Source organism: Podarcis pityusensis (assembly GCF_964106645.2).
Source record: "Podarcis pityusensis genome assembly, chromosome: 14".
In the NCBI taxonomy this organism is placed as follows: Eukaryota; Metazoa; Chordata; class Lepidosauria; order Squamata; family Lacertidae; genus Podarcis; species Podarcis pityusensis.
The window spans coordinates 4920008-4940949 of record NC_138039.1 but is presented as its reverse complement, the minus strand read 5'-3'; the positions used below and the strand labels follow the sequence as shown (position 1 = coordinate 4940949).

The following is a 20942-nucleotide window of genomic DNA, read 5'->3' as shown; positions in this document are numbered from 1 at the left end:
CCGGAAGTAAGCGTTCCGGTTTGCAAACTTTCTTTGGAAGCCGAACGTGCTGTGTTTTGAGTGTTACGCTTCTGATTTGAGTGTTCCACTGAGGTCTGTCTGCTTTTGCTATTTATTTTGCATTTTTTCGGCTTTTTTGTTTTGTTTTTGTGACTGTCTGGAACCCAGTTCAGCTACTGATTGATTGTGTGACTGCAGTACATTGTTTATTGCTTTCGTTTTATGGATCCATGGTCTCGTTAGATAGTAAAACTCATGTTAAATTTTTCAAAGTCTGGAATGGATCAATGCATCTTGCATTACTTTCTATGGGAAAGCGCGCCTTGGTTTTGGAATGCTTTGGTTTTGGAACCGACTTCTGGAACGGATTAAGTTTGAGAACCAAGGTACCACTGTATTATTCTATTTTGGCAGCTAAGGGGGAAGAGAGTTTGTGGGATGGGGGTTATTGGTCTGCTTTATTATTTATTTTGTGTTTCCCCATATGGTATTTTTTTATGTTGTGAACCGCCCTGCGATCTTCGAGTGGAAGGTGATATACACGTTTCACAAATAACAAAAGCCGTTTTGACTTCTTTCTCACAAATCTCTTATACAGGCCCAGCAAGAACAGATGAGCTTCGAAACGGATCTTTGTGGAGGTAATTTATTGCGCTGCAACCGACTCGCTCATCGCAGATCAGGAACGCAAGATGGCTGTGTCGAATGCAAACCTTTTGCAGTGTTCGTGTCCTGCTTATTTGGTCTGCTATACTGGATTTTTTAAAACAACAACAACAACTATTGTCTCTGTAGGAAAGGCACATCCAAGACCGGGCCCATCTGAAAGAGGTAAATACCTCAAGTGAGGAAAGACAAACAGTTCTGGCGAGTCGATGTCTTCCACGTTGCAGGTCGGATCTCACCACACCCGGCATCGGCCAATCACCTCTTGCAGGATCCGTATCCCTTCAACGCTCTTGTCCTTCAAGGCCAACGCCAGGAGAACTGGCTTGTTCCCAGCTTCCTGAGAGACCGGCGTCGCCAGATGTTTGGCACAGATGTGGACGAGGGGCTGGAAATCAACCCGTGTTAGAAACCGAGATATAAATTCGAGGAGTCAAATGACACTGTGGTGTTTGCTATCCTAGGTGTGTGACATCATACTGGGCTCATAGGGAAAGGGTTAACTAATTGTAAAATGTCTAACCGGTGGGAACCCAGGGGGCAGAGTTAACTGTGTATAAGGTTTAAGCACAGAGGGTTTTTTAGTTAGTTAGAGTTGTTGAGAAGACAGTCTGGAGTTGGAAGAGACAGATAAGTCTGTGGGTTGGGCTAGTCTGGTGTGAGAGAGTGAGAGAATTTGTTAAGAGGAGTCAGTCAAACAGTTGAGATAATCAGCCAGAAGGTGTTAGGAAGGTATAGGCTGGTAAAGAAACTAAAGTTAAGATACAGTGGTGCCTCGCAAGACGAAATTAATCCGTTCCGCGAGTCTCTTCGTCTTGCGGTTTTTTCGTCTTGCAAAGCACGGCTATTAGCGGCTTAGCGGCTATTAACGGCTTAGCGGCTATTAACGGCTTAGCGGCTTTAAGAAAAAGGAAACAAACTCGCAAGAACTCGCAAGACATTTCGTCTTGCGAAGCAAGCCCATAGGGAAATTCGTCTTGCGGAACGACTCAAAAAACGGAAAACTCTTTCGTCTAGCGAGTTTTTCCTCTTGCGAGGCATTCGTCTTGCGGGGCACCACTGTACTGACAGGAATATTATCAGAGAAACCATAAACTTGTTAATGTTTGTAAAATAAACTTGTTTTGGTTTTTTTTTGGTTCACTTTTAACAACTGACTGGACTCAAGTGTTTTACTAGAGAGTAACTGGTTGGTGGCAGCGGGGAAGCGAGCACAGTGCTGGCACAGGGATCAATAGACCGTTAAACGTCGGGGGACCCTGTGTGATCGCCACACACACCTTAAATCGAGGTTACGGTCCCCACAGCGATATGCCAGGCACTTTTTTTCCTTACAAGATTACAAAGCAAATGGTCTGCGGGACAGCGCAGCAGCAAGAGACTTGCCTCTGTGGGTGCTGTGCGAGCCAGCTGATTTGCAGGGCACCAAAATAGTTGTGTCTGTTGGCGCCGTGCTGCCCCACAGACCAGCTGACAGGCACAAAATTGCAGCCACGCCAGGCTGCCAGATGGAGATGTCAGTTGCTAAACTGGTATCCAGACATCTCCATGTGGTCTAGCAGTTTTCAGCTAGGAGGCCGAGGGCTACCTTACGACATCAATAGAATCATAGAGTTGGAAGAGACCACAAAGGCCATCGAGTCCAACCCCCTGCCAAGCCACCTCCTTGAGGCTTGGGTCACCTGAATATTTCTCAGGGGCCCAAGAGGCAGCCCATTTTCACCACAGTTAATGGTAAATGCCACCAGCTGTCATGAAAATGCAGCACAGCCGGTTGCTTCAACGGTATGCAAGAATTTGGCTCCAGTTTTCCTCTTCCTTCCCCATTCCTTTTTCCTTTTGTGTCGTGTCTACTTAGGCTGATAAGCCTGCAGGCAGGGACCGTGTGCTGTTCTGATCAGAATTACGGAAGAAAGAATGAACAAACCTCCAGTTTTCCTCTTCCCTCCCCAATCTTTTTTCCTTTTGTGTCGTGTCTACTAAGGCTGACAAGCCTGTGGGCAGGGACCGTGTGCTTTTCTGGACAGAATTGCAGAAGAAAGAATGAATGAGCAAACCTCATCTTTGCCAAGCAGGACTTTTGTGGTGAGCAAAGGGCTGCTGATGCCGTCAGCCACCACATTCGGCTCCACCGAGACAAGGGTCCCCATCTTCCCGTACTGGGTCACCACCACCAGGATCGTGTTGGCGAAGGCTGTGCACACCACCTCGGTCGGGATGCCCTGCACCACCTCCTCAGCCTGCTTGGACTCCACAATGGATCTTGCGGCCATAGCGATATCTTTCAACTGGCAAAAACAAAACCCACAAGGGAACGTTATTTTGCTCGGACCTCACAACCGGCAGGGAACAAACCGCCGGCTGCACACCTGACATGGTGTTGCGTTCACAAAGTAAAGGAAGGATTGAACTCTGATTAATAAGAATACACACAGAGACTTGAACCAGCAAGACTCTGGGAAGGGTGTGTATAATCGTGTCTCTCTGTGCCTGTCCGATGTGCAGCCCCTGGCCCAGGCCGTTTTTATTCACAAAAAAGCTTTTTACAGAGTGTTTGTAAGAACCAATCACATTTCTTCTGAGCATTCAAACAAACCTCAAGTGGGGACGAAGTTAAACTATAAACACTAGTTATCCATGCATACTTTTGGGGTAAATGAATGAATACTACAAAGGAGCGAATACAGCAACCCCGGAGGTCATAAACAATCAGTACACATGATAAGAAGGATGGCCAGGCGGACCAGATCACTACCACCTTCATGTGAGATCTGTTTCCTGGCTCCAAGATTAACATTTTAAGATTATCTATAAGAAAACTACATCAAAAAACTTGCCTACTATCTTTATGGCCCAGGAAGCCTGCCTGGCGAAGCAACTGCTGTGTACGCTGTGTACGTGACATGTGGGGAAGAGAGGAATGGGCAGTAGAGTCAAAAGGGCATGAAAAGGGCATGAATGTAGAATCTTATGGGATTTAATCAGAAATTATCGTCAATATATCAAACCCAGTCAACACAATGTCTTCATCGTGGACACGATGGCTTGATGTATATTTTATAATTCCTCATGGTAATCCCATCTGACCCCTACAACATGGGGCTTCCCTTGAGCTTGGCCCAGAAGCCACAGATAGTGTAAAATGCTGCAGCAAGATTGCTGGCAGGAGTGAGACCCCGTGAGCATTTAATACTTCTGCTCAAAGATCAGCAATGGTTGCTGACTTCCTACCGGTCCAGGTTCAAGGGGCTACTATTAGCAGCATTTGAAATCAGCCAGGTGCAAAATGCGATGCCCAGGTGCCAGGATGGTGCCTGACATTCAGAGTGTTGGTGCTGACCTTTAAAGCCCTAAATGGCCTTGGCCCAGTATACCTGAAGGAGCGTCTCCACCCACATCGTCCAGTCAGGACACAGAGGTCCAGCTCTGGTGGTGCATGCTCTGGTTATCTCCTGCCTGGACTACTGCAATGTGCTCTACGTGGGGCTACCTTTCAAGGTGACCCGGAAACTGCAATTAATCCAGAATGCAGCAGCTAGACTGGGGACTGGGAGCGGCCGCCGAGACCACATAACACCAGTCTTGAAAGACCTACATTGGCTCCCAGTACGTTTCCGAGCACAATTCAAAGTGTTGGTGCTGACCTTGAAAGCCCTAAACGGCCTTGGCCCAGAATACCTGAGGGACCGTCTCCACCTTCATTGTCCAGCCCGGACACTGAGGTCCAGCTCCAAGGCCCTTCTGGTGGTTGCCTCCTTGCAAGAAGCGAAGTTACAGGGAACCAGGCAGAGGGCCTTCTCGGTGGTGGCGCCCGCCCTGTGAAATGCCCTCCTTTCGGATGTCAAGGAAATAAACAACTATCTGACTTTTAGAAGACATCTGAAGGCAGCCCTGTTTAGGGAAGTTTTTAATGTTTGATGCTTTATCGTGTTTTTAATATTCTGTCGGGAGCCGCCCAGAGTGACTGGGGAAACCCAGCCAGATGGGCAGGGTATAAATAATAAAATAAATAAATAAATAAATAAATAAATAAATACATCGTCACCATGTGGAGGTGCAAACCTGGGGATCCTTGGATCTTGACTATTTTCACACACTAGCAACACATCTTCTAGAATTCTACTGGTGATATTTTATCTACACAATCAGAACGAATTTCCGGCAGCAAAAAGTCGTATTGAAAAATACAACTATCAAGCCTTTTTGCTCAAAAATGGCAATGAGGTATTCTGTTTTGACGACTGTAACCCTGGTTTAGGGAGCCATTTGGCGCCTAGGTTATTATATATCTGAGTTTCTAACACTATTAGAAATTAGTATTACTATTAGACTATTAGTATATAACGCCCTTAGTGACGTGGAGCCAGTTTACACCCTTGACAGCTTCAAACTGCCGACCTAGCACTGTTACGCGGTGCCACAGAACAGCCGTTCTGCATTTGCAAGAAACCAATCTTTTAGTGTGGCAGCAACATACACTTTGGCAGGGCCTATTGACACTGCGCAGCTGATGGGCACAACATCGCTGCCTTCTCTGAACTCCTTTCAGCACCTGCTAAAAACTTGTTTCTTTAGGCAAGTCCACTAGGCCTGTACAACCCTGAGAAGTGCTTTTTCAGTTTATCTCTGAGAAAAGCGTTCCCTAGGGAACAGACCTGGGACCTTCTAGCCAGGGCAATGATTACACGTGGGACTGGGGGGGCAAAGAAGGCTGGATCCTGTGGGCTGGCTACACCGGAGTAGAGCTTTCTCACCACCACTTTTATAGTTTGCAAGGCAACCTGGAAGGAGGAGTTGCTGGTTCTCTTTCTTTCTTTCTTTTTACCGCCTACTTAGAATTTTAGCATCTGCGGAGTTAATCCTAGCAGTTTGCAAGGAAGCTGGTCGGGAGGCGGAGCGCTGTTTCGAGAGCTGCTTCTTCCCTTTTCCTCCAGGATGTTGCGCCTTCCTAGACATTTACAGAATGATACAATGACGGCCTGGGATTTTTAGCCATTTGCAACGCCAACCCGCGGACTGTTTTGCAGATTTGCTCTTTCGCCGTTGCACCTACCTAGGATTTGGGGGGCGGGGTTAGCCAAACGCGTGCGCCTCTGGAGAGCTGGCGAGGGGGCCGCCGAGCGCGCCCCGGGACTCAGCCGGTGGACTCGCGCCGGACTCTTCGGCTCCGGGAGCGCCGCGCGGCCTCGTCCCCGCGATCGGGGCCGCAGACCGAGGCTTCTCCTGCGCAGCCCGGGCTGGGAAGGCGAGGGAAGCCGGGAAGGGAAACGAGACCGAGTCCGCTCCGCCTCCGCCTCCGCCTCCGCTGCGCTCCCGCCGCCGCGCCGGCCGCGCTTCTCTTTACGCAGCGGAAACCCGCCTCCCTCGCTCTTTCTCCGGCGCCGCCTCCTTCTCCTCTTCTTCGGATCGCCTTTCTCCTCCCCCTCCTGGGCGGAGCCGAAGCCGAGGAGGGCGAGAGGGCCTCTGAGCATGTCCAAAACGCTTTCTCCGATCCGCGCAGCGTGCAAGCCGCGTGGAGCGGGGCTTCCTTCGCTTCGCTTTTCTCGTGGTCTGGCGTCTCTTTAGTGTTAAGATTCATTTGCGCTCGCCTTTCCCCCAGAGTCAGTGCCGGATTTACTATAATAAGCTAAACAAGCTATAGCTTAGGGCCCCACTCTTTTGGGGGTCCCAAAAGAATTTAAAGGGGGGAAAAAACCTGGATGTACATTTCCAAAATATAAGATTAAAAAATATAATAAAACCTACATACAGCAACAGTGTTTTATGTTGTGTATATGGACCTATCAGGTCCATAAATTATATAGCATATATTCAACACAAATAACAGCGACAATTTGTTGTTGACAAAGGACAGCTGGACATAAAAAGCTACCTTCAGTAGCTTAGGGCTTCATCAAACCTAAATCCGGCCCTGCCCCAGACTGGGACTCCAGGCGGATTGCAGATTATGATCGTTAAAAATTATTTAACGTGGATTAAAATAGGAAAAGCTAAAAAAAAAAAAAAGTCAGAAAAAAAGTAATCAAACACCAATAGAATCAAAACCACCTGGGCAAATCAATTTTTTAAAATGGTGCTAATTCCCCCCCCCCGCAAAAAACCCCACCTTGCAAAATTGGCTCGACGAAGTAGCGAAGGTAGGAAGAAGATTCACAGCACCACAAAGGGGAATTCCCACCCCCAGTCTCTACAGAGTAGCCTGCATATTAAGAATCACAACCTGCCATTCTACAGAGCCGCAAATCAGAAGGGGAGCAGGCCAGGCCTCCTCCATTAGCTCTGCAGAGAGTCTAGCTCAGGGGTCAGCAACCTTTTTCAGCAGGGGGCCGGTCCACCGTCCCTCAGACCTTGTGAGGGGCCGGAATATATTTTGGGGAAAAAACAAAAAACGAATTCCTATGCCCCACAAATAACCCAGAGATGCATTTTAAATAAAAGCACACATTCTACTCATGTAAAAACACGCTGATTCACAGACTGTCCGTGGGCCGGATTGAGAAGGCGATTGGGCCGGATCCAGCCCACGGGCCTTAGGTTGCCTACCCCTGGGATAGCTGCATCCAAAACCTCTCTCTGTTGTCACCTAAGCAGGATCCATTCCTTCAAGATGCAAGCAATAGGCAGAAGGACATTGCAGGCTAGCTCCATTTGGTTCTTGCCTGTGAACTGTTTCTGTCCCAGCAGGTCATTGCAATAACTCCTATATAACCTCAAGAGCTTATTACCGGAGTCGGCTTGTTTTCCTCCTCCCTCCCCCTCCATTTCTCCTTTGGTGCTGTACCTTTTATATCATAAGACTGTGGGTAGGATTCTACTTCGCTTCAGTCTTCTTAGGAAAACCTTTTTTTTCTGACAAAGGGTGGGGTAAAAATGTTTAAATCCTCAATCTAAATTAAAGTAAATTATTCTTGCTTATACTTAATAAGTAATGATTCCTGCTTATGTGGAGGCATCAGTGCATGCAGCACTCTGCGAAATGTAAGAGCATCAGGTCCCTGCCCCAAGGACTTTGCAATCTTTTCCAACTGGACCTAGTGGGGAAGAGCAGAGGAAAGCAAGCAAGACTGGAGAAGGCAATTTGGAGCAGAAAAGTGTCAGCAGCACCTGTGGGGTTAATTCTCCTCTTTCTTACCATGCCAGCCAAGTTTTCCATCTGGGAATAGGGATGCAGGTGGCGCTGTGGTCTAAACCACTGAGCCTCTTGGGCTTGCTGATCAGAAGGTCGGCGGTTCGAATCCCCGCGACGGGGTGAGCTCCCGTTGCTCGGTCCCAGCTCCTGCCAACCTAGCAGTTCGAAAGCACACCAGTGCAAGTAGATAAATAAGTACCACTGCGGCGGGAAGGCAAACGGCGTTTCCATGCGCTCTGGTTTTCGTCACGGTGTCCCGTTGCGCCCGAAGCGGTTTAGTTATGCTGACAACATGACCTGGAAAGCTGTCTGTGGACAAACACCGGCTCCCTTGGCCTGAAAGTGAGATGAGCGCCACAACCCCATAGTTGCCTTTGACTGGACTGGACCAGAGGTCCTTTACCTTTACCTTTCCATATGGGATTCCAGGGACGTATATGTGATGATGATGATTTGCATACTGCTCTTCAGCCGGAAATAACAGGGCAGTACACAACATAAAAATACAAAATGATGCAAACATACCTGCCATTCCTGTGGATGGAGGGAGTTGGTTAGAGGATGGGGGGTGTGCACTGCGACTAGATGTGCATAATGTTTTGCTTAAAATTTTATTGGATTTTTATTGCATCTTGATATTATGTATTTCCTTTTTTTGGGTTGTGCTAAATAAACATGAGGGAGTTTTTATTTTAAAAAAGAAAGATCTGCTGACTAATTAATCAGGGACACCTTTTTTTGTTCGTGAAAATAGCTTTTAAAAATTGATTAATTTCAACGATTAATCAACCCAGCATAGCAGATGTAATTTTAAACCGCATTGATTTTAAAGGAAGACAATTCCGCCTCTAAAAATTCTTCTATAGATTAATAGCCTTTATTTCTCCCCACATACACACACGCCTGAAAGTTATGGATAAAGAGCAAACACATTTCTTTATTAATGTCTTTACAGTATTTATAGGCCGCGTTTCAAGGGAGAAAAACTGTTTGCAGACTTTTGGAAAACATGAATGAAAGCAGTACAAGACCAGATACAACTAATAAAGAAAGACAGTCACACACACACACACACACACACACACACACAAAAGAGAAATAAGGAGAGACCCCCCTAAGCAGGAATTATTACTTATTAAGTATAAGCAAGAATAATTTACTTTAATTTAGATCAAGGATTTTTTATTTATTTATTTATACAACAAGAAAAAAACACACACAAAAACACAAATACCAAATTACACACAAATTACAAAAATAACCATAGACACATAATTTTCTTGGCAAACAATAAAACAGATTTAGATCAAGGATTTAAACATTTTCACCCCACCCTTCGTCAGAAAAAAAAGGTTTTCCTAAGAAGACTGAAGTGAAGTAGAATCCTACCCACAGGCTTATGATATAAAAGGTACAGCACCAAAGGAGAAATGGAGGGGGAGGGAGGAGGAAAACAAGCCGACTCCGGTACTAAGCTCTTGAGGTTATATAGGAGTTCTTGCAAAGACCTGCTGGGACAGAAACAGTTCACAGGCAGGAGCCAAATGGAGCTAGCCTGCAATGTCCTTCTGCCTATTGCTTGCATCTTGATGGAGTGGGGAAGCTATGGTCATCCAAATGTTTTTTGGAGTCCATCTGCCATCACCATTGGCCTTGCTGCCTGGCTCTTATGGCATGGTAGAAGTTTGCCAAACTTAGAATCATAGAATCATAGAATCATAGAGTTGGAAGAGACCACAAGGGCCATCGAGTCCAACCCCCTGCCAAGCAGGAAACACCATCAGAGCACTCCTGACATATGGTTGTCAAGCCTCTGCTTAAAGACCTCCAAAGAAGGAGACTCCACCACACTCCTTGGCAGCAAATTCCACTGTCAAACAGCTCTTACTGTCAGGAAGTTCTTCCTAATGTTTAGGTGGAATCTTCTTTCTTGTAGTTTGGATCCATTGCTCCGTGTCCGCTTCTCTGGAGCAGCAGAAAACAACCTTTCTCCCTCCTCTATGTGACATCCTTTTATATATTTGAACATGGCTATCATATCACCCCTTAACCTCCTCTTCTCCAGGCTAAACATGCCCAGCTCTCTTAGCCGTTCCTCATAAGGCATCGTTTCCAGGCCTTTGACCATTTTGGTTGCCCTCCTCTGGACACGTTCCAGTTTGTCAGTGTCCTTCTTGAACTGTGGTGCCCAGAACTGGACACAGTACTCCAGGTGAGGTCTGACCAGAGCAGAATACAGTGGCACTATTACTTCCCTTGATCTAGATGCTATACTCCTATAGACTTCATGGCTTGGAGAAAATGGCGAGAGAGAAGAACTCAAGGATATCCTAGGAAGCTGAACATCAGAAGATTCAGGACCGATAAAGACTTCTTCACGTAGCGCAGAGTTAAACTATGGAACTCACTTCCACAAGAGGCAGCGATGGCTACCAAAGTGAGTGGCTTGAAAAGGGGATTGTTGTTGTTGCTGTTTAGTCGTTTAGTCGTGTCCGACTCTTCATGGCCTCGTGGACCAGAGCACGCCAGGCCCTCCTGTCTTCCACTGCCTCCCCCAGTTTGGTCAAACTCATGCTGGTAGCTTTGAGAACACTGTCCAACCATCTCGTCCTCTGTCGTCCCCTTCTCCTTGTGCCCTCCATCTTTCCCAACATCAGGGTCTTTTCCAGGGAGTCTTCTCTTCTCATGAGGTGGCCAAAGTATTGGAGCCTCAGCTTCAGGATCTGTCCTTCCAGTGAGCACTCAGGGCTGATTTCCTGAAGAATGGAGAGGTTTGATCTTCTTGCAGTCCATGGGACTCTCAAGAGTCTCCTCCAGCACCACAATTCAAAAGCATCCATTCTTTGGCGACCAGCCTTCTTTATGGTCCAGCTCTCACTTCCATACATCACTACTGGGAAAACCATAGCTTTAACTATATGGACCTTTGTCGGCAAGGTGACAAAGATGCTTTTTAAGATGCTGTCTAGGTTTGTCATCGCTTTTCTCCCAAGAAGCAGGCGTCTTTTAATTTCGTGGCTGCTGTCACCATCTGCAGTGATCATGGAGCCCAAGAAAGTAAAATCTCTCACTGCCTCCATTTCTTCCCCTTCTATTTGCCAGGAGGTGATGGGACCAGTGAAAAGGGGGTTAGAGAATGGCAAATCAAGTTGATGGATTATGCCGAAATAGCAAAACTAACTGGGAAGCTCAGGAATTGAGAAGAAAAGAAAATTTTAAAAAGAATGGGAAATGTTTATAATGTATATACAAAATCATTGCAAACGGGTCAAGACACCAGCAGGATTTTAAATACACTTGTAATGTAACAGAATGTATAGATACTTTAGGAAGATGAAAAATTGGAGAAGTATTGATATGCAGTTGAAAATAGAATCAAAAGGACCCATGGAAGGGATAGGGGGAATAATAATAATAATAATAATAATAATAATAATAATAATAATTTATTATTTGTATCCCGCCCATCTGGCTGGGTCTCCCCAGCCAGTCGGGGCGTCTTCCAACAGAGATTAAAAATACATTAAAATGTCACACATTAAAAACTTCCCTGAAGTCAGGAGATGCAGAATAATCACGATATTTGGATTTTGAGTTCTTATTGCACCAAACTGGAAGAGTGACAAAGTTCCCTCAAGGCTAGAATGGATTCAAAAATTGGCTGAATATGCGGAACTACAGTAGATAGCTTGTCTGAAAAAATAAACAATAAACGAAAACAAGTATTTATCTCAAAATGGGAAGTCTTCAAAAATATATTTGAAAAATAATTACTGTAGTTTAAACTCTCTTGTAGCATTCGAATAATTTCAGGGGAGCCATGGCTCCTGTCCGTCCCTCCTCCGCGGCTCGCTTTAAAGCTGCGAAGCTGGCGGTTCCCCTTCCTTCCCTCCGTGGCTCGCTTTAAAGCAGCAAAGTAGACATGGGCCATCCACTTTGCTGCTTTAAATAGTTTAGTACAACATTTGATTCAGAATATTCCCCCCCCCCCCGGGTTTTCCTCCTCTAAAAACTAGATGCGTCTTATGGAGTGAAAAAAATACGGGGACTTAAGACGGCCCCCTGAGTGCTCACTGGAAGGACAGATCCTGAAGCTGAGGCTCCAAGACTTTGGCCACCTCGTGAGAAGAGAAGACTCCCTGGAAAAGACCCTGATGTTGGGAAAGATGGAGGGCACAAGGAGAAGGGGATGACAGAGGACGAGATGGTTGGATAGTGTTCTCGAAGCTACCAGCATGAGTTTGACCAAACTGCGGGAGGCAGTGGAAGACAGGAGTGCCTGGCGTGCTCTGGTCCAGGGGGTCACGAAGAGTCGGACACGACGAAATGACTAAACAACAACAAGACGGCCCTGGCCAAGGTTGCAGGTTTGATCCCCGTATGGGACAGCTGCATCTTCCTGCATGGCAAGTGCTTGGTCTACATCAGGGGTAGTCAACCTTTTTATACCTACCACCCACTAATGCATCTTTCTCGATGGTAAAATTTCCTTGCCGCCCACCAGTGCTGCAGTAACATGTGCCATAGAACCCCCTACTGCCCACCTGGAATCCTGAAAGGCCCACTAGCGGGCGGTAGGGACCAGGTTGACAACCACTGAACTAGATGATCCTCAACTCTATGGTTCTATGAATGGATCCCCCTTCCCAGGGAACTCTGGGAATTGTAGCTCTGTACAGTTAATGGTGATGTTAGTGATGTATGGAAGTGAGAGCTGGACCATAAAGAAGGCTGATCGCTGAAGAATTGATGCTTTTGACTTCTGGTGCTGGAGGAGACTCTTGAGAGTCCCATGGACTGCAAGAAGAACAAACCTCTCCATTCTGTTGGAAATCAGCCCTGAGTGCTCACTGGAAGGACAGATCGTGAAGCTGAGGCTCCAGTACTTTGGCCACCTCATGAGAAGAGAAGACTCCCTGGAAAAGACCCTGATGTTGGGAAAGATGGAGGGCACAAGGAGAAGGGGACGACAGAGGACGAGATGGTTGGACAGTGTTCTCGAAGCTACCAGCATGAGTTTGAGCAAACTGTGGGAGGCAGTGGAAGACAGGAGGGCCTGGTGTGCTCTGGTCCATAGGGCCATGAAGAGTCGGACACGACTAAATGACTAAACAACAACAACAACAGTTAATGGGGTCTTTCCTGACTATTATTATTATTATTAGTCACCCATCTGACTGGGCTGCCCAAGCCACTCTGGGCAGCTTCCAACAGAATATTAAAAATACAATAAGGCAGCTCTCAGCACCCTCTACAAACTATACTTCCCAGGCTTCTGTGGGAGGAAAGCCGTGTCTAATTAAAGCACTATGACACTGCTTTATTCTATTTTCCATTTATTAAATTTGTACACCGCCCTATACCTGTGGATCTCAGGGCGGTTCATAACATAAATTTCCAATATAAAAAACACTGAATACATTAAAAAAAACCCCACAATGACAACCATCAGATGTTTGGCAAAGTCTTTGACAAAGCTGGGGAGGAACCTTGTGCTCTGCCGCCACTAGAGGGCAGCAGAATCCCACAGAAAGATGCCTTCATAACATTTCCTTCCTTAAACGGGTGGGAAAGATGGATCGCAGACTTGGATCGCCTTCCCTGCTGAACGGTGTAGCAAGTCCTGTGTTTCCTTTGCACCGCCAGGAGCCTCTGCTGCTTCGTACCTCTCCCTCAAAAGAGATCTACCTGCTTGGCATAGATAATGGGCCTGACTGTCAATAAACCGACAGAGAACAAAAGCGGCAACAGCCTTTGAGGATAATTTATTCTCCGGCCGAGATAGAGTTCCACTCCATTTTTGACGCTGCTAACCTTCAAACTTCACAGGACGTGGCAGAGGGCCCAGGGAGCCTCCTGTAACCGAGGCGGAAGAACATTGACACAAAGGGCAGACCGGGAGGGAAATATTATTAATAATAATTCTAATCAGGGCCGTCTTTACCCAGGGGTGCAAGGGGTGCAGGGCACCCGGGTGCCAAATTCTGGAAGGCGTCAGGTACCCGTCGCTGAAGCTGCCTAAGCTCTTACCTATCTACCTGTTATGAACTTCAGGGAAGTTCAGGGAAGTTTTTAATATGTGACATTTTAGTGTATTTTTCATCTTTGTTGGAAGCCACCCAGATAATTTTGATCAAGCTTGAAAAACAAAATACATATATACCTAGGTATTACTGAAATGTATACCTACTGTTTCACTAAAGGACTTTCAACTTTGTGGGCTCATTTACCAAAGATGTGCTGCGCCAGCAGCGGCGCCTGTCATTCACAACGGTGGTGCTTGTCAGCCTCAACGATGGCGCTTGTCATTCTCAACAATGCCATGCGCACGAAATTAACTAAATTTGGGGGCGCTGGGCAGATCTTTGCACCCCGGCGGCGCATATGCTAAAGATGGCCCTGATACTAATTTTATTATTTGTACCTCGCCCATCTGACGAGGCTGCCCCAGCCACTCTGGGCAGCTTCCAGCATATACAAAAGCGTAATAAAACATCAAACATTAAAAACTTTCCTATATACGGATGCTTTCAGATGTCTTCTGAAAGTTGCGTAGTTCTTTATCTCCTTGACATCCGACGGGAGGGCGTTCCACAGGGAGGGTGCCACCACTGAGAAGGCCCTCTGCCTGGTTCCTTGTAACCTCACTTCTTGCAGGGAGTGAAAGGCTGGAGGTTCGAGTCCCGCTTGCTCGCAAACAATCCTCCTCACACCAGACATACAAAACACTGCAGTACAGTGGTACCTCAGGTTAAGTACCTAATTCGTTCTGGAGGTCCATACTTAACCTGAAACTGTTCTTAACCTGAAGCACCACTTTAGCTAATGGGGCCTCATGTTGCTGCCGCGCCACCAGAGCACGATTTCTGTTCTCATCCTGAAGCAAAGTTCTTAACCCGAAGCACTATTTCTGGGTTAGCAGAGTCTGTAACCTGAAGCTTATGTAACCTGAGGTACCACTGTACTGCTTTAAACAGTCATGGCTCCCCCCGAAGGTTTCTGGGAGCTGTAATTTGTTAAGGGTGCTGAGAGTTAGGAGGGACCTTCTATTCCCTTCATGAAGCTAAATTTCTCAGGGTGGTTTAATGGTCAATCCCTCTTTCCAGGAGGCTCTGGGAATTGTAGTTCCCGTGAGGGGAATAGGGGTCTCCTAACAGTTCTCAGCACCCTTAACAAGAGACACTTCCCAGGATTCCTGGGGGAAGAAGCCATGACTGTTTATTCTGGTGCCACAGTGCTTTGAAATGTGGGGTGTGAATTTGGCTCAAGTACGCGGGTGGTGCTGTGGGTTAAACCACAGAGCCTAGGACTTGCCGATCAGAAGGTCGGCGGTTCGAATCCCCGCGATGGGGTGAGCTCCCGTTGCTCTGTCCCAGCTTCTGCCAACCTAGCAGTTCGAAAGCACACCAGTGCAAGTAGATAAATAGGTACCACTCCAGCGGGAAGGTAAACGGCATTTCCGTGCGCTGCTCTGGTTCGCCAGAAGCGGCTTAGTCATGCTGGCCACATGACACAGAAGCTGTACGCCGGCTCCCTTGGCCAATAAAGCGAGATGAGCGCCACAACCCCAGAGTCGGCCACGACTGGACCTAATGGTTAGGGGTCCCTTTAGCTTTACATTATCATAGAATCATAGAGCTGGAAGAGACGACAAGGGCCATTGAGTCCAACCCCCTGCCAAGCAGGAAACACCATCAGAGCACTCCTGACATATGGTTGTCAAGCCTCTGCTTAAAGACCTCCAAAGAAGGAGACTCCACCACACTCCTTGGCAGCAAATTCCACTGTCGAACTGCTCTTACTTTCATTAATAGTGAAATACAATTTTTTTCCTTTAAATTTTTTTGGGTCCCCCAAGAGAGTGGGGCCCAAAGCTATAGCTTGTTTAGCTTATACAGTGGTACCTCGGGTGAAGAACTTAATTCGTTCTGGAGGTCCGTTCTTAACATGAAACTGTTCTTACCTGAGGTACCACTTTAGCCAATGGGGCCTCCCGCTGCCGCCGTGCGATTTCTGTTCTCATCCTGAAGCAAAGTTCTTAACCTGAGGTACTATTTCTGGGTTAGCGGAGTCTGTAACCTGAAGCGTCTGTAACCTGAGGTACCACTGTACGTAAATCTGGCACTGTCCATGACAACCACTGAATTACCTTCCACCTGATCCTTTTGCCCAGAGATTGTACCTAGAACTTTCTGCATGCAAAGCAGATTCTTTTTCCCTGAGCTACAATCCCATCAAGAATTAGCATTTGGTTCGAGTTGTAAGGTATAAACACGTCCCGTGCCCCAGAAATGTATGCAGCCCTTTTTGGGGCTTGCAAGGCTGTGTTGCTGTTAAGATGCCCCAAATAAGAACTGCCTGCTGCCTCGACCATTTTTAGATCTCCTTCGTTATTTATTTAGGTGTATGTGGTTCTCTCCCCCCACTCCTCAGTGCACAGATGCTCCCCCCCCACTTATTTTCCTTCCCTCCCCCAGAAAGGAAAAACAACACAGTAAAAGGAAAAAGCACTTTAGGAGTCGAGTGTGGCTTTTCGGGAGCCGGACGAGCTCTGGAGAAAGGCGGAGGTCGTTGGTGGGGATCGATACAGGCCGCGTTTTCGGCGTGGAGCCGAGCCGAGCACGCCCCCGGGACCCCTTGCGGAGTGGAGATATTTTCTCCTCCTGTAGCAAAGCATCAGCTTTGAGCTTCGGAGCGGCCATTAAGGCTCGCCGCTTGTGGGAGGATTGCGCTATCAAAGTGTCTGGTCAGTTTATTAGTTTACAGGTTATTGCTTCCAAGCGCCGTGCTTTATCGTTTTCAATGCTGGTTCTGTCGGCAGCAGAAATCTAGTTATTTCTTATTTGGATTTATAGTGGGCCTGGCTCCTCAGGGGCTCAGCAGCAGCAGCAGCAGCAGAGGTCTTGGGAATGAAGGATTCCCAGTGCCGAAAGGTGTTTTTGCCTTAGCAGGGCTGGTGCCAACTGAGGGCAGGGTGGCACCCCTGCCAAAGCACCCAAGGCCCAGCCTGCTTGCAAGAGTCTCCTGGGCCTGCTCCTAAAATCATAAGAAGGGCCTGGCTGCAGGATCAGACCCCTCAAGTTTAGCATCCTGCGTTCAGAGCGGCCTCTGGGAAGCTTGCAAGCAGGACCTGAGGGCAACAGCTCCTCTTTGCGATTCCCAGATTCCCTCCACCGTTGCAAACTGCATAGTTTTGCAACTGGATCTCACTCTGGCCCAAATGACGATGGGAAGGAGATATTGAGAAGGCAGAGGTATTTCTTCCTTATCTTTTGAAATAAAAAAAAAGTTAAGGTCTTATATATATATAATAAATGTTCATAAATGTACCAGTGTCTGGAGCAGCACAGGAAGACATTCCTGAAACCACTTTGACTCCCTGAAACCATTTTGACTCCCAAACTGAACAAATGTTTTCTCTGCAAGGAGGGAGGGGATGAGGGAACCTTCCCTTTGTCTCAGGAAGTGGGTAATCATAATCACCATTTCAAAGGAATGGCCAGACTACCAGGAAAGGCAATCAGATAAGGCATTATCAGAAAACCTGCCAGACAGGAAAAATAACAACACTCAAATTTCTGCTGTAGACCGCCTTTTCTGTGATGTAGGTGTGATGTTTGTGGGGGGTGGTCTTGGGTTACACACCTTCTGTGATGTATGTATGGTGTATGGAGGGGTGGTCTTGAGCTCCAGGGCAGGGAATTTAAAATGTCTATATATGGGCGGGCACACCTGGGTTCTGGGTCCTCCTCCTTCTCCTGCATGTGAGGGGAGACCCTGTTGCAACAGATCAATAAAGATCAGGCTTACTAGCTGCTTTGCGTCTCAGTATTCTCTGCTGGCCTCTGTTATTTTCTCCGACCGATGGAGAACCTGCAAAGGACTCTATAAGGGCTCTTGTTTCCCCCATAAGGGAATAAGGGCAGATTTTTGTTTATTACATTTTAATACTAGGACTTCAGCTAGTGCCCAGAGGAGGCAGCAAGAACCACCAACTTGAATGACTTCAAAGTTTAGACAAGTTCATAAAGGAGAGGGCTATAGATGGCTCCTAGCCAGGATTGCTAGACTGGCAATCTCTGCAGAATTGTCTCTGAATACCAGCTGTTGGAAATCACAGGAGGGACCTTGTGCTCAGATTCTGCTTCTGGGTTTCTCATAGGGGCTTCTGGTTGGCCACTGTAAGAACAGGATGTTGGACCAGATGGGTTACTGGCCTGATCCTGCAGAACTCTTCTGAGGTTATGTTCTTTGAACCTGGGTCCATCCAATGGAACTGAACAGACGGAGAGAGTAGCTGGACAGCTCATTAAAGCTCCCTTCTCCACTCCATCAAACCCTCTCTGCCTGCGGAGTGGTACATGCTCTGGTTATCTCCCGCTTGGACTACTGCAATGTGCTCTACGTGGGGCTACCTTTGAAGGTGACTCGGAAACTGCAACTAATCCAGAACGCGGCAGATAAACTGGTGACTGGGGGCAGCCACTGAGACCACATAACACCAGCCCTGAAAGATCTACATTGGCTCCTAGCACGTTTCCGAGGACAATTCAAAGTGTTGGCGCTGACCTTGAAAGCCCTAAATGGCCTCGGCGCAGTAGACCTGAAGGTGTGTCTCCACCCCCATCGTTCAGCCCAGACCCTGAGGTCCAGCTCGGAGGGCCTTCTGGTGGTTGCCTCCCTGCAAGAAGCGAAGTTACAGGGAACCAGACAGAGGGCCTTCTCGGTTGTGGCACCTGCCCTGTGGAACACCCTCCTATCCAGTGCCAAGGAAATAAACAACTATCTGACATTTAGAAGACATCTGAAGGCAGCCCTGTTTAGGGAAGTTTTTAATGACTGGTGTTTTAATGTATTTTTAATCTTTTGTTGGAAGCCGCCCAGAGTGGCTGGGGAAACCCAGACAGATGGGCGGGGTATAAATAAGTTGTTGTTGTTGTTGTTAAATAACACCATAAAAGAAAGGAGCTAAGCCAATTCCTATATACTCACTTACTTGGTAACAAGTCCCACTAGACCAAGGTTTCCCAAACTTGGATCTCCAAATGTTTTTGGACTGCAATTCCCATCACCCTTGACCAGTGGTCCTGGCTAGCTAGGGGTGATGGGAGTAGTAGTCCAAAAGCAGCTGGAGACCCTAGTTTGAGAAACCCTGCGCTTGACCCTGCTTGGGACGTGCATAGAATTGTCCTGCATGGAATGCTCTTAAACAAATAGTTATCTCATGGCCACGGCGGATTGAAATTGCCAGGCATCTTCTCTGGCTGCTTTTATTTTATAATTTTTTTGTCTGTGTGTGCATCCAGCAGCACTTTTTCTGCTGAGCAAAAGAGTCGTGGCTGAGCTGCTTTTGCCCAAGGCTATGTGTAGAGGGAAGAGGTGGACAGCATTGCCAGAGGGGGTGTAAGGGAGACGGCAGTGCATTGGCACATCTTTGCCCCCTGTGGAAAGAAACCTACCTGCTTAGCTCAGGCCAGGGGAAAAGCATGTCTGCTATGCATGCGGAAGGCTCAGAGAGATTTAACGGGGAGATAATCTGGGTTACTGGGAAGAATATGAATTGGGGGGGAGATAAAGTAATTTAAGTGGACCTCATTTAAGTATGATTTGGAGGTGGGTGAGAGGAAGGGTGGTAGAGTGGTTGGAGTGGTGGACTAGGACCTGGGGGACCAGGGTTCAAGTCTCCACCTGGCCAGGAATCTCCCTGTGTGCCAGGATGCTGTCAGCATCTCCCGGCCGGTTGCCCAGGAAAGTATAAAAACAAGGAAAAGTTTCTTACAGTCCTTTTTTATTTCATTCTTTACAGAGAGAGGTTATGGAACCCAGCCTCTTGGATAATGGTGTTGTCCTGAGTGAATCTCCACCCTCCGTCTCTCCCACTTCCTCATTCGTCATCATCATCATCACCTCCTCTATGGGTGCTGTGATGTGCCCTCTATGAACAGTGGAGTCGTAATCTGGTGACCTGGGTTCGATTCCCTGCTCCTCCACATGCAGCTGCTGGGTGACCTTGGGCTAGTCACACTTCTCTGAAGTCTCCCAGCCTCACTCACCTCACAGAGTGTTTGTTGTGGGGGAGGAAGGGAAAGGAGAATGTTAGCCGCTTTGAGACTCCTTCAGGTAGTGATAAAGCGGGATATCAAATCCAAACTCTTATTCTTCTCTGTCTTTGAGCTCTTTGCTCTCCTACTTTCAAGGCTCACCGGGTTCTGGGAGATGGAAGCTCTGGGATGCTTTCTCATGACAACGTGTCACCCCGGTGTTGCTCTGGCTCTCCCATGATTTCCCAGCTTTCACCCTCATCTGCCTCTGAGCTGCGACCTCCCTCAAACCCCTGTTGTGAATCTATACTGTTTTCCTCTTCCTCCGCCCTGGAAGGGTCAGGGTCAGGGTCAGGGTCAGGGTCAGGCAGTCTCCACCATTCCTCCTCTGCCCAGTCCCTGACACTGGGTGACCTTGGGACAGCTACAGTCTCCTGACCCACCTCGCAGGGTTGTTCTGAGGATTAATGGAAGTGGGGGAGAAACATGTTTCCCCCCTGAGCTCCTTGGCTCAATGAATGCGACAAATAAATAAAAGAGTAATGAATCAGAATAATTGAAAGGAAACTGAAGTGAATTGGGGCAGGATAAGTTGGGGAATTAAAGAGGAACCGGCTTCAGGTGATCTGGGCTGCCATGCACATTAAAAAACAACAACAACAACAACAAATTTATTCCCTGCCCATCTGGCTGGATTTCCCCAGCAACTCTGGGCGGCTCCCAACAGAACACTAAAAACAGAACAAAACTCCAAACAGTAAAAACTTCCCTAAACAGGGCTGCCTTCAGATGTCTTCTAAAAGTCAGATAGTTGTTTATTTCCCTGACATCTGATGGGAGGGCGTTCCACAGGGTGGGCGCCACCACTGAGAAGGCCCTCTGCCTGGTTCCCTGTAACCTCACTCCTTGCAGTGAGGGAACCGCCAGAAGGCCCTCGGAGCTGGACCTCAGTGTCCGGGCAGGACAATGGGGGTGGAGAATTTATTCGTGGCACTTGGGAAGTTACTTCGCTCGCCCTCCAACATTTCTCTGATGAAATTAGGGATATCCTATTCCACAATAATAGTAATTTTATTACTTTTACCCCACCCATCAGACTGGGTTGC

The 20942-nt window shown here is 47.4% G+C and overlaps 1 protein-coding gene across 2 annotated transcripts; it reads right to left on the bottom strand.

Moving 5' to 3' along the window:
• Positions 1-632: 632 nt before the first annotated feature.
• On the bottom strand, positions 633-5976 carry PSMG3 (proteasome assembly chaperone 3). Of its 2 annotated transcripts, none has more exons than XM_080981316.1 (3): positions 5720-5976; positions 2724-2954; positions 633-1054 (listed from the first exon to the last, which is right to left on the bottom strand). In XM_080981316.1, exons 2-3 carry the CDS (start codon positions 2937-2939, stop codon positions 902-904), a joined length of 369 nt encoding a protein of 122 aa, XP_080837442.1. In that variant the 5' UTR covers positions 2940-2954; positions 5720-5976; the 3' UTR covers positions 633-901. The 2 variants fall into 2 exon arrangements, with proteins under 2 accessions (XP_080837442.1, XP_080837443.1); XM_080981317.1 differs by lacking the exon at positions 5720-5976 and adding an exon at positions 5499-5614.
• Between the last annotated feature and the right edge of the window lie 14966 nt (positions 5977-20942).